At 40.8% G+C, this 13,932-nt stretch overlaps 1 protein-coding gene across 1 annotated transcript in view; it reads right to left on the reverse strand.

Annotated features, from left to right (window-relative positions):
- Positions 1-449: 449 nt before the first annotated feature.
- Positions 450-13,932, reverse strand: part of GABBR2 (gamma-aminobutyric acid type B receptor subunit 2) — a 458,385-nt gene continuing 444,902 nt past the window's right edge. Inside the window, exons 19-20 of the mRNA XM_005517349.2 lie at positions 9,917-10,034; positions 450-2,948 (exon numbers count right to left, since the gene is read on the reverse strand). Of these exons, the coding sequence (XP_005517406.1) occupies positions 2,783-2,948; positions 9,917-10,034 (284 nt within the window). The 3' untranslated portion in view covers positions 450-2,782. The remainder of the gene's footprint in view (positions 2,949-9,916; positions 10,035-13,932) is intronic.

Raw genomic sequence — 13,932 nt, forward strand, 5'->3', positions numbered from 1 at the left:
CTCCTTTGTCAATGCAGAGATTTTACTAATGAGCTGGAACATTGGCTCAACTCCAATAACTTGTGTGAAATAGTAAAATATTTCTTTTTCTTCTGAATTCACATTCACTGTGGGGCAAGACAGAACAGTGTGTGGGCTAAGTGTGGTTTGGATATAAATGTTCAGTACATGTTTTGATAATTTTCCCATTTAAAAAAGGTCTTAGACTTCACTCTTGTGTACTGCAGTAATTGTATTTCAGGGCAGAGGCTCATCTATCTATTATCTCCAAATGCAAACTGTTCAACAACTAGGATGTGTACTTTTATTAAAATGTAGTGTTCTAATAGGATTCCACTCTCTCCAAGGAGGCTTTTATATATACACCTGTGCTTATAAATATACACACACACACAATCTCATTAAAAATGATTTTGCAATGGGGGAGGAGGGCATTGAGTCCAAAAAGCTAAGTTTTATATATTTTATTCATAAAAACAGATTTGCAACAATTTATTAAAAATTGATCTCATGCAGTATAAGGTTATACAAGAAATTCTTCATTTACATTTTATTCTGGCAGTTCCAGTCTAGTTTAAAGCATTTTGTGCACTAACATCATTGGAAAATGCCATTGGGGCACAGCCTCTTCATAAATTTACAGTACATTTTTGCTGCAGTATAAAAGAACAGAAACATTAAATAGCTATATTCACTTGGTTGGTCTTGTTATCTGCAGTAAAGTAAAAAAAAAAAAAAAAAGTTATGGGAGAAACTACAGTATCATTGAGACAAAGAATGTACTGCATGGTTTAAACCTAATAAACGTCACACAGTCAGTATTCACGAAGTTACAGACACACACACACACACACACTCACCTCCAGTGGTCCGATACTTCTGAATTATTTTTTTTTTCCTGCTAAATTGGAATAATATTTCTACAGAGATCTTTGTGTATACATTATATACAATATTGTAATTTTCTCTTTTTAAAAATTAACATTCCTTTTAAAATAAACCAGGCCCTGATGATATTAATAAAGCAAGAGAATACTGTCAACACACATTGAGTGACGACGTCAGTGTTTAGTGCTTAAACAGAGTAATGAGTTCTAGTTTATCTGTGTTTATACTTACATGTTTTTTTGTTCTAAAAGCTACAGATATTTCCATAACCTCTCTTACTGTATGTGCCAAGTGAAATATTTTGTGATGCTCCTGATTGTACAATTCAGATGCATATTCATGTTGGTTTTGGCCACTATGAGGTGCATTTTGTTTTTAATGGAGATTTATGCTAGCTTGTCAAAGCTGCAGTTAAATCCCTCAGCTAATGAACCCCTTCGGCTGTGCTTCAGTCATTGCTGATTTGTAGACCTTTGTACCAATGTCATTCCAAAGGTTTTGTCTGAGGGGCACAAGTGTTGATTAAAGAAAACTGAGAGCCCAGTGCGTGCTTCATGTGGTTTTTTTTCCCCCTACTTTTAGCAAACAGCCCTGGCAGTGAGAGGACACATTTCCAGTCCCTTGGAAAAAGAAGCTGCATGTGTGTCTCACCCGTGCCTGAGGGTTTGGCTCCGGAGTTGGTCCAGACGGTACATCACTATCGCTCCTCCTAATTACTTTGGTTCAGGGAAAGGAGATGAAGTATAAAATCCATTGCTTATTTTCACAGTCCTTTCAGGATTCAGGTAAAATATTCTGTTGGCAAATTTGATTTGTCCTCTCCTATCCTCTACAACTGTCACACGTACGCAGGTACGAAGCAAACATAGTGTATATTCACATCTATGTGCCCTGCAGGCTTTGCCCGCAGCAGCAAAGTGCTGTGCCCTAATCCCTCCCCCCCAAGTCCACTAAATTAATTTTATTGTAGTTATGTGTGACACAATTCAAACAAATTAGGAAAAACAATTCATCCTGTGGCATTAAGACTTTACTACGCACCTGTCCTCAGTTTCCTGGGTTGTCAGCCCTAGGACTTTTTCAGACAGTTTAGTGTGTTATGGTTGGTAATGTTTATCCTGAAATAGGTGCAGAAACTTTGCTAAAAGCGAAGCTGCAGATGGTCAGCAGTCACTACCATTGCCCTGGAGAAGGGTGAAGTGCTCTGCCTGCAATCAGCAGCTCTCCAGCTGGTGGCAACTCAGAGCTGGAGCTTCAGGCTCTGCTTGGGTTACACGTACAGCTGCAAGGTAAAGGTGACCCTGCTCACAGCATTGCAGAGTCTCAATGGCACCCGAGGAATCATTTCTCACAATTCATCTTTCCTACTACACATCGTCCCTGAAATGAAAAAAAAGCAAGACTAACCAGTGCAGAATGTTTCCAGCAATTTAACACAACTCTTGTAAAAATGAGTGCATCTATTCCAACATGGTATAACTCGACCACTACATTTTCCTTACACGGATACAGTATAGAATTGCATGTTCTCAGCAGCCACGTAAAGCTCTGTGACATTTGAGTGTTTTTTGTTGTTTTTTTTCCTAGTGTCTTTTTTGCAAGATCCATATATCCCAGCCTCCTTGTTGCTAGTAGAAATTTTGGAAGAAACATTTTTCAGTGACTTCTAGGTGAAGAAATAAAAACTCCATGAATAAGGCTACAGATCAAACTCTTTGTGTCCTCCTTTGCTTTTTCACACGAGTTACGTGGGCACTCCTGTGACGAGGGCCTCAGCAGAAGTTCCTCTGCAGTAAGAGCCAATGTTACATGTTTGTAGCAGAGTTCTAGGTCAGATGTTTAGTCCAGTCATTGAGTACTTAAAAGCAGTTCAGGAAGCACTGATCTCTCCCTCCTACAGCCCTGAAACCATCACTCGGAAGGAGGGTGGCACGTGTCTGTGCCGAGGGCTGGCACTGGGGCTTACACACGGGCTGGCACAGCTGGCATCAACTCCTCCTATGGACGGCAGGTAGGCGTGATGAAGGATGGGCAGCTGCAAGGACAGCCGGCGCTGTATGCTGTGGGAGAGACGGGGAGAGGAACGTTAGCCAAGGGGCAGATGGAATACATCACATGGCTGAACTGCTCCCAGGCTGCTGCGAGGGAGCTCCCTGGGCCTGCCGCTGTGACCCACAGGGCTAATGCCGAGAGCACTGCGCTTGCTGATGCTGAACTCTGCCACCATGACGTTGTTTTCCTCTTGGGGAATTTTTCTGACAGGTTAGACATGACACTTAAAAAACTAAGTGGGCTTTCTCAACATCCCACAACCTTCTGAAATTTCCAGCCACCTCCAGGTTAATTGTTAGACTGCTAACACCAAGAAAAGGGAGGACCTTGAGTTTGCAAGGATGGTGTATGGCTTGGTGACCCCCACCCTTGCAAAGCGATCTACTGCCTGCAGAGCCCCATCCAACTGTGTAGACGTGCATGAGGTCACAGACTGAGTGAAGCCACGCATCACTTTGCACAAGGATGTCAGTACTAAGGATGGCACTTCTGCAACTCCAGCTAAAGCAAACACAGGTGCATGGTGGGAGGGATTTGGGACTGATGCCTTTTTCCTCTTTTAAGTAGTTAATCTTTAAAGTTTGGGTCTGTGCTTTTGAGGTGATAGATGCTTTTGAGTTCTGTCAGTCAATGCTATGGGACTGAGGAGCTGGCATTCTAAAAGCAGTCCTGCTCAGCACCCATACTAAAATTCAGTGTTCTGGAACTCAACATTCTGTATTTCCAAGTGGATTGGCATCATGATAACAGGTATAGTTTTTTTAAAAAAAAAAATATTAAATCATGCTCACAGGCTCATATAAGGCCTTTTCTTGGAGAGGATGGTGACATGAGAAAAGGGCTCTGTTACTCCTGTGCTGTGGATATACTAGCACCTTTCACAAAATCAAAATCCTGTTGAGGTTTGCCAATGTAAAAAATTTTTTTAGTCATTTTATCGTCAGGGTGGCTTTGGAGTCATTCACCCTTGAAACACAGAGACACTCCCTTAAGAGAAGAGAGATATCAAAGTGACTGAGCTGAAGACTGGCTTTTGGATTTCAGAACAAAAATGTCCATAGAAAGCTTTGTATAAAAGTATATAATACAGTTTTAAAGATAAAAATAGAGTTTTAAATTTATGTTTGCTCATTATCTGATATAATGACAGTGTACAGAAAGGTCTTTATAAGAGGTGTTTGTTTGAAAGCTATCCTTTGGACAGCCTTTTTGATTCAAATGACATTTAATAGCTTTTTTGCTTTGTGTTATGCAACAAAGACAGATACTAAGGCATCCATTGCACTGTTTGGGGACCAAGCAGTATAGCTTTTAAATTCAAACAGAAAGAAATGTTGAGTTTTTCTCTTTAGTTTCTTCACTACAAACTTTGGCCTGTTTATACAGAGGTGCAGTAGAAGTAGTTGTTGTCTGCCTACCCAGGAAACTCTTTCTCATTGTTTCTCAGTGTTTTCCCCCTCAGACCCCTTTTAAAAGTTTCATGCAATGTTAGCCCTCAGTGGTGATCATTCTAGTGCTGGCAAAGCATTCCTGGAACTAAACAAAATCCATTCATTGTTATTTTGCTACTGTGCTCGACTCTTCCTGGTGCTATCAATGAAGTCATGCCTTGTTCCCAAGGAGTGCAGAGGGGGCATGGCTTGCTGTTTCCCTGTGCTGAATCCTTATGAGCCTGATGCTGAGGATTGTCATTCTGTCTCTTGTTGAGGGGTCAAATGCAGAATTGCCTGAACTTATTTTCCCACCAGTGGAAATGCTTACTTTGTTCAACTGTTACAGACTTCTCATTAAAGGGCTTTTTGAAGCTACTCCAAGAGAATCCAGTTGCATAATCAAGTGAACAGGATTTTTTTTCATCCATTTCAGTGTTAGCCATACCATGGACAAAGCATGTTTATTTAGCTATGCCAATGGGGGCTGTAGTGGGTGGCAAATTTTGCTTCAACTGTACTTAAAAGCTTACTTTCACTTGAAAACTTGGTTCCTGGAATTGGGGCAGAGAACTGTAGCCTGGAGACTTGCACACAATTAAGATTGTAGACTAAACTCCTGGAGTGAAACACAATACAAAACAAAACAAGTAGCAAAATCCAAACAAACCTGGTATTTTTGCCTCATGTGAAAGTAAATTTTGTGCCTTGCCTCACTCTTTAGTTTTTTTTTTCCTCCAATATCAGTGATTTTCCCTTCTTCCACTCCTGACACATTTTGCCAATGCTTTGGGGGAAGCCCTAGGTATCAATACAGGCTGGAGGATGAGAGCAGCCCTGCCAAGAGGAAACTGGGGTGATGGTGGATAAAAAGCTGGACATGACCCAGCAATGTGTACTTGCAGCCCAGGAAGTAAATCATATCCTGGGCTGTATCAAAAGCAGTGTGGCCAGCAGCATGAGGGAAGTGATGCTTCCCCTTCTGCTCTGCTCTGGTGAGACCCTGCCTGGAATACTGCATTCAGCTCTTCTCATAAGAAGAATGTGGATCTGCTGGGGCGAGTCCAGAAGAAGGCCACAAAGAAAATCAGAGGGCTGGGGCATGTCTTCCATGTAAACAGGCTGAGAGAGCTGGTGTTTTTCATCTTGGAGAGGAGAAAGCTCCAGGGAGACCTTAAAGCTTCCTTCTGGTACCTAAAGGGGACTTAAAGGAAAGCTGGAGAGGGCCTTTTTGCAAGTAGTGTGAGGTTTCAAACAAAAGAGGGTAGATTTAGACTACATAAAAATGATTAATTTTTATGTGAGGACAGTGAAACACTGCCACAGGTGGCTCAGATGCCCCACCCCCAGAGACATTCAAGGCCAAACTGGATGGGGAATTACTGGTCTACTTGAAGTTGTCTCTGCTCTTTGCAGGGGAATTGGACTGGTTGACCTTTAAAGATCCCTTCCAGCCCAAACCATTATGTGACTCTAGGAATTTGTTTGAAGTTGTTCATCCTATATAGATATGTATGTGAAAATATATATATGGTCAAGTATTTTGGAGAGGTAATGGTTGGTAGAAGTGGGTCTAGAATCACAGGAGCTTCTTCTTCACCCAAGGAGATGGAAAGCAAAGATGATTCCACACACAGAGCACCCCCACTCATCAGGATTCTGTGTTAGGGCAAGTGTCCTCAGCTCTGTACACAAATACCATTTATTGAGAAAACAAAAAATGAGGTAAAACCTTGAGTTCCAGTGCCAATGCACATAGGAACACAACGTGATGCACATGGGAATGCACAGCACCAGATGGGGGTCAAAGCATTTGAAATATGTTTTGGTTTTGTTATAGGAAACCACTAATAAGATCCATCGGTAAGTGGGGGACTGAAACAAATTGCTGCAACAGTCAAACATCTGAAGTTCTGTGGGAGTGTATAAACTGTGTCTAAGCACTCAGGGATTATTTCAGTTAATTCTGCAGCACATTAATGTTGAACTTTAGCAAATGCAGGGAAGTTGGAGAAGCTTTAAAAGACTACAGTGGAGCAAGATGTTCTACTAGCAGTGAACTAACCATTCTAAACCTACCTTATTTTAATGACACATTTGAGTAAGGTCATAGACAGATCACAGATAAACCAGTCTCGGTGAAGAAACTGAATAACAAAGGCCTGTTCATGCTGAGGCATATGGCTGCAATGCAATGATCCAGTCACAACCAACTCTTTTGAATGAGAATTTTTTGTTACTTAAATTAACATAACTGGCTCCAGTTATGCTTTGAAGTTACGCTTTGAAGGTTACAAAAAACCCTGCACATAGAAATAGTCTATTAAGAGCACAAGTTTTAGTGGGGTCCTGCAGAAATCTGTCATCACCTCTACTTAGAGATCTGGAAGACTGTTACATGTGGTTGCTGTTAAAACGAGAATGGATTAAATTTTAATGGTGCCAAAAACTAATGACCAGGACTGGATGTAGGTCACTGATGAGAAGGGACAACATGCAGGAATGAAAGCACAGAGATGGATGTCTTTAAGGGTCACAGAAGATAAACCATTGAACGTGGCCATCATGCAGATAAGCTGACTGATGTGATCTTCAGATAAGCAGGACTGCCCATCAGGAGATATGAGCAGTTTGATGCTCATCAAAGCAGATGACTTTGCATGAGAGACAACTCATCCTGCTGGGAAAAGAATTATGTCTATTTTATACTGCTTCAGGCTGTTCTCTGGACCTGACATGTGCTGGCATGGTACAGTGTCTATCCACACAGCTAAGCATCCCCCAGGATTGTTGCTGAGCATTACCTGGGAGAGTACAAACGGATACAGCTGTGCTGGGGAACATGCTAAAAAATGGAAAATCGAAGTGCAATGCCTGTGCACTGGCACTGCTTTGCCTGCTATTGGAGGTGTTAATTTATACTGTGTAGACAGTGTAAACAGGAAAGAAAGCACCCAGCTCCTCTTATCTTATGGTCTGGCTGGGTATGGAACATTTTGCATGGCAGTATGGAAAATCAACTGGGTCCTGCCCAGCAGGAACTGCCAAGGGAACTGAGAACCGTCTATATTCATGCTCTAAGGCTGCTTTACAGTCATACAAACTGCATTTTCCCTAGGTGCAGGGTTCCAAATCTGAGCCAAGCACAAAAAAATTGTTTTCAACATTCTGATTGAGACAATGTCAACATTACCTCATCAACAAATGTGAAACAACTTCCTTCACTGAGGGGTGTGTATATTGTTGTGCCTTTACTTTGGGCACAGCTGTAAAATAAGGGCAAAGCTGTAGAATAAATTATAAGAACAATAACTCTTACAGTGAGCTAAATGTAGCACTAATGGTAAGAAAGAATGAAAAAATCCCAAATCAGCTCTTTTCTGGACTCTATAAGAGCTTTCATACTAGAAGATGCCGGTTCTCATGAGTGCTGACAAGCACAGGAAGCTGGGATGTTATTTTTTCCCACAGCCATTAAAGAGTTAAATCTTCTGCAGGCAAGTGATTGTCTTGACATCCTTCTTTCACAGGTTTATGACCAAGAGGAAATATTTATTAGAATAATGACCTTGAGATTTGTGTTCTTGAATAAGAAATAAGTTTCTCAGACTGTGACTACCTATCAGATACCCTCTGTATGAAGTGAAATGAGACAGAAACTACAGCTTGCTTTTAGCTTTTTTTTTTTTTTTTTTTTTTTCCAAAAATTATACATTTAGCAACCATCAAAGGACAGAAGTGCTGCCAGACAAGTTGCAAAACAAGCCCAGAGGTGTGGAAGTATATCTTAAAGAGTACAAACCTTGGAGAGAGGCAATCTCCTGTCAGAAAGTGGGAAGTCCTGAAGACAGCTATACCTCTCCTCCCTGGAAGATCCACTGTTTCTGGGCAGTGTGGCTCTGGTACTCATTCTTAGGGAAGGCATTGGCCCTCGGACCTGCCACAGTCACAACTGTGCAAATGCTGAATGACACTGTTTAGATTTATCAGGACTTTATTAATTGCTTTCCATAAATATCAGAGATATTTTTATCAGAGATAAATGTTCAGATTTGTATTGACCCACTCTCCAAAACCTTTAGGAAATCTCAGTCTTCTCATCAGTTATCACTAGCCTAGAGGAAGTTCAGTCATCACCAAATGTTTTTCTTTTTCTTTGTCTCTATTAAATCTGTATTGAGACAATTGGATTATCTGGGTGTCTGTGTTTTTCTTAGCATCTTTCTTAATGTAAGTGGGCCACATGTGGATGAGGCTGCATTCACACTACATTATTTCTGACAAATGGTGCTGAAAAAAACCCAGGCCTTTAATAGCTATGCATTAAAGCACTCTGCTGACCCCATGAAGTCATGAGAGCTCTCTCAGCAAGAGCCCTGCTTTTGTGAAATTACAAGATATTTCATCTACTGTGGGATTTCGTTTTGGTGCATGTGTGTGTGTGAATTAGCTTCTTTGCAGGTTTGGTTTGGGTTTTTTCTTTGAGTGCAAGGACAGATTTAGAAATCCACGTGTTTTCCTGCTCCAGGTAGTACAAGACAGTAGCTACTATCTGCAATCAAGGTTGCTGTTGCGGATGTAACGTGACTCATTCTAGTAATCTGTTTAATTTATTCTGTTTTTAAATAAGCTTTTAAATTGCCCAGGAGTCTGACAGCTATTAGCTCAGACACTGATGAAGCGATGCTCGTGTAACCAGGCTGCCGTAGGGAAAGAGCTGATCCGGGCACACCCGAGAACGGCTCTTCCCCGAGCTCTGGCCCATGGCAGGTCCTGCTCAGCTAGGGGAGGGTAGGACACAAGTTTATTGTATAGGTTCCTAGAGACAAAAGCTGACACCAGAACACTCTTTCCCCTCTGTAAATCTAGCCAGTGTTTTGTGCCATCCTCTCCTTGTAGCTGCAGCATTGTTTCTAAGGGAAACTACTTAGTGCAGGCTTTCCTGTGCCAAAACTCAGGTCCAGCTGCTATGGCAACGTTGAAAAGCCCTCAGGACATTTTTTATTTCTCATCTAGCTTAAGAATGTAAAGGAACAAAATGTCTATGTACACTATGAACCCCTCTAGCTGGTGTGGGGAAGGACTTGGACTTCTGACAAGAGTCATAAGACATTTGTGCACATATGTACAACCTCTTCTCTCCTCCACACACTGGTGGCTTAGCACAGCTCATCTTGTAACTCTATATAGAAATTTTGGACATCAAGCTATAGATGTTTCCAGCAAGAGAAAAGAAGCATGTTGTTTTGCTTTAGGGGCACCTTAGGATCTACAGCCCCTGATATCCTCTAAGTTCCACTGGGCTGGTGAGCTGGTGGCAGGGAGGCATCACAGTACAACGTTGCTGCCTACTGGAGCTTCAGGAGGTGCCTTTCACATTCCTTGCTGCTGATGTTTCAGGCTCTCTCTGTAGCCTGGGCTGGCTGAAAGGGGGTTATAGTGAAGGTCTGTCCATTAAAAAAATCGTGGAAGGGAAATAATGGGCTTTGATGAAATGTGTGAATTTAAATTAACATTTTGTCAGCAAGGTAATGATGTATACTTACTGTTCTGGAGAGTTGATGTCTTCTATGGGATCTTTGCTTGTTCTGGAAGGGTCTGATGAGCCCCACTGTGCTGGTGGATTTTGATCAAGATGATTTTTCAGAATGGCTTTCTCACCATCTGGATGGACAACACATTCAATTTTACTTTACTGTGACAAAGTGACCATTTAAAAATTGTTTCATTTTAACTTTTTCCAGATATCCATAATGCCACAAAGTAAACTCATACTACCTATATTCCAATATAGTCTCAAGCTTTGCCATGAGAGTTTGGTACTCCTATGTTTTGGATGATGTGCTCCTCCATAAGAACCACCATGAAGAAACAGAAAAGTGACAAAAGTGACAACACGCTCTCTCTTGGGCTATGTGAAAAAATAATGTAACTATACCATTCTTGCAATTAGAGATTGTAACCTTTTCATAAACCCTTCTTAAGGCTTTTCCTACAAAAACTATAATCTCATTGATGTATAAACCCTTGACACTCCTACCATCACACAGGCAATTAAGTGCTATATTTTGACTATCTGCCACTGCTATAATTTTTAGCATGGAAACATGATTCATATCATTTGGACTGGTCCATAGGCTGTCCACAGCAAGGACAACTAATGATGTCATTACACTCTTTTGTTTTCTGCATAGTGATAACAAAACAGTTCATAATTCTTGATTCCCCTGGGTGTCCTGGGAGTCCACAGCTAGCTGTGCTGAACCCCATGGCATCATTCCCCCTGAGAAACATGGGCAAACACAGCCATTTTGAGAAGATCCTTTCTGTTCCTGCAAGCTTTTTCAAAGTCTCTTTCTGTGGTAAGCCAAATAAAATCACACGGAAAGCATCTGAATAATGAGGGCAGTTCACAGTTTTCATAAATAATTACAGAGAGCTCCAAATCCATCACCAGCAGTTGTTTGCCACACAAACAGAGAAGCAGTGATTGCTGCAGGCATTGAGGCAGCATGGAAGAGGAGTCTGAGGTAAGTTCTTGAAGAGGGTACTGGAGGATTTGAACATAATAGTGGGTATGAGGGGGAAAAGCAGGAGAAGAGTGAAGAAAAAAATAAAAACTACAAGAAAAAGCTGGAACATTTTGAAGGGTTAACCTGCTTTTCTGTTGTACTCATGTTCAGAAGCCCCAAATAACAGGTCCCAGCATACTAGGAATATATGTGTTATCAACAGGCACTGGGGGACAAAACAAGCAGCAGAAACACAAACTGAGGAAAGAAGCTGGAAGCATAAATGTTTTGAGGGCAAACTCCAACATCTGTAATGGCCTTCCCAGCAATTATTTGATAGTGTTCACTTCATGCTGTGAAAAGCCTAACAAGCAACCAATAACCAAGTGTGCAGGTGAGGAGGCAACACAGTGCAGACATGGGCATCAGTAGCTCAGAAGAGGAGACAAGATTTTTCACCCATGTTGCAGTGAAGAGAAGAATTTGTGTGAGAAAGGAGGTGACCAGAACATATGAAACTGCTTTGGTTGGGGCAAAAAAATGGCAGTAAAAGAGAGCTGAGGAATTCAGTTGTGCAAGAGGAATGCTTAAAATTAAGAGATGGCAGAATTCAGTGATGGTTTAGATGTGAAGGGAGTACAGCAAAGAGTCAAATCTGGCAGTGGCTAAGACAAGCAATGAGGTTTATCATCTCAGGGCAGCCTGGAGTTTGCTGGTGTGGCATTTACTGTCACAAGAGTTCAGTTTTTATTTTCGGCACATTGCATTTCTTTGTATATCAAGTTTGACATTTGCATAAAAGTCTTGTGATGTCTATAAACAGACATGTAGAAAAGAACAGTTTTTACTTCCATGATTAAAACCAACACTCAGTCCTGGGCTGATCTAAGCTGACAATGGAAACTGCTGACTTTTTGATATAGACCAAAGTAAAAATTTGAGTAATCCTTGTAATTAGGGATGGAAGAGCTCTAAATTTAATTATTTTAGGGTTCTAACTCCTTTGGCCAAGACAAGCAATTTAACGTTTTACAAAGCTGCTAAAGATATAATTCTTCCTCAAATGATTGGAAAATGCAACTGTTGCTGTTTGGGAGTATGTTATTTAATAGAATAATCTGTGTTGTACACACTAAAGGAGTTCCATGTACTTTCAGATGTGCTGAGAGAGAGAGAAGGAGGTGGTCCTTGTCAAAAAGGTGGGGGATTTACTTTAGAGTAGAGCAGAAATCATATATTCTCTTCCTACTCACCTCTCAACACCAACTGCCCATATATCACCGTGTGTAATTCTTAATAGACTCTTTTCTACCACTCTTGCAGATGACTTGCCCTTAATACACTGAATAAATTTCTGCATACAAGGCTACCAAATGCAGGTTTTATGTATATCTAGAAAATACAGACAAAATGCACATAAAATTGTCACTTTTTTTTTATTTTATTTGCTTCTTTCAAAATTAAAAAAAAAAAGGTAATTCTTATTTGTTAAGCATTTTGGGAGAGGAGTCGTTAAGTTTTTATTTTGCAGCTATGGAAACTAGAATATCTTTATTTTCCATTTACCTTTCATTTAAATAATGAAGAACAAGATTCTCACTTAGTCATATGCTTCTGGGAGCTGGATCTTAAAGAAAAAACACTATTGCCATATGCACTTAAAAAACTTAGAAAACTAGTTTTATAAACGTGACAACTACAAGGAAAGAAATTAAGGGTAGTGGTAAACATTTGATTTCCCAGTTTCCCCTGGAAAGTGTAGCAGAAGTTATATTTGATAACTTCCTATAGCCTCTTCCTCTGTCCATTACGTATGTCACTAGGAAAACACCCTTCATTCCCAGGGCACTGTCTGCCACTGCAGATTCTACCCAGTAAATTGCACCAGGATGATGTAACTACCTTTTAAATTGAAATTACATTGGCCAGAAGCACCTTCTAAATAATTTTCACCTTTGTAGACCTCAAACCGGAACTCAGAAGCCTGGATGAGTGATGCCCGAGCACTTTCCATTCAGAAAGCTGTCGGGAGAAAAGACAAATACATCTCAAGGGCCTCACAGAGCACTCAGCAATGGGCTCATTATAAAACAAAGCTTGCTGCCAGTGGTTGGTGAGAGCCAGAAGGCTTTACCTCAGGACCTTTGCCTACCTGTAGCAAAGAAACAGCTTCCATTTACTGAGCTGTGAGCTGCAAGAGCACACCTGATGCACACTGCCCAGGGGCTCAGCCAGAGGGTCACTGCTCCCAGCTGCTCTCCTCTCCCTCTGCCAGGGGTGACTCAAAATCACTCTGCAACCTCCTGCCACCAAGATTACCTGGGCAGGCTTAAATGAGCCATGCATTTTAACAACCCTCATTCAGCTGCAGGCAGAAAGCACCAGGTGACTGATGATGCTTCAGTTTCTTCCAAGAGCTTAGAAAACATATTTTTTTTAACTAGAGGCTTGTTTTGTTGATGTTTGTACACTGTAGCTTTATTGAACATCTTCATCATTACGCTTTAGTGGCAATATTCCTCTGATGGCTTAGAACTGGATGACAGAACTACTCTTCATCCAATATCTTTCAATTCTACTGTTGTTTCTCTTTGCTAGAAAGCATATATTATGCTTCACAAAGGAGCAAGTGTGGTTTAATAAGGTCTTATACCATATGGCAGAGATAACTTTGCTGATTTACTAAAGAGCTCAGGAAACTTTAAAGCTAGAGGTAGATTTTGAAAACCTGCTGTAATTTTCCTCTGTTCTGTTGTTTGGACTGAAACATGACTAGCCAGTCTCTGTTTTTCATGTGAATAGGGTATTAAGAAAGTAAACTGAAAGGAAAAATAAAAATCATCACATCATCTGCTGGGTAATCAGAAAAAAGTTCTCCTGAAGTAAGCACACTGCACTGGCAATCTAAATCATATCTTCTGATAGTTGTGTTTTGAGAGGAAGATTTTTTTAAAAAGAAAAGCCAGTGAGATTCAGCTCTGACTTATACTACTTTAAATCAGAAGAAATTCCCTTTACTACAGATTTGTTTCTGTGCAAGAAAGGTACTG

Source organism: Pseudopodoces humilis, chromosome 1 (assembly GCF_049639895.1).
Source record: "Pseudopodoces humilis isolate 2021_Gansu_Grassland_sample_001 chromosome 1, ASM4963989v1, whole genome shotgun sequence".
In the NCBI taxonomy this organism is placed as follows: domain Eukaryota; kingdom Metazoa; phylum Chordata; class Aves; order Passeriformes; family Paridae; genus Pseudopodoces; species Pseudopodoces humilis.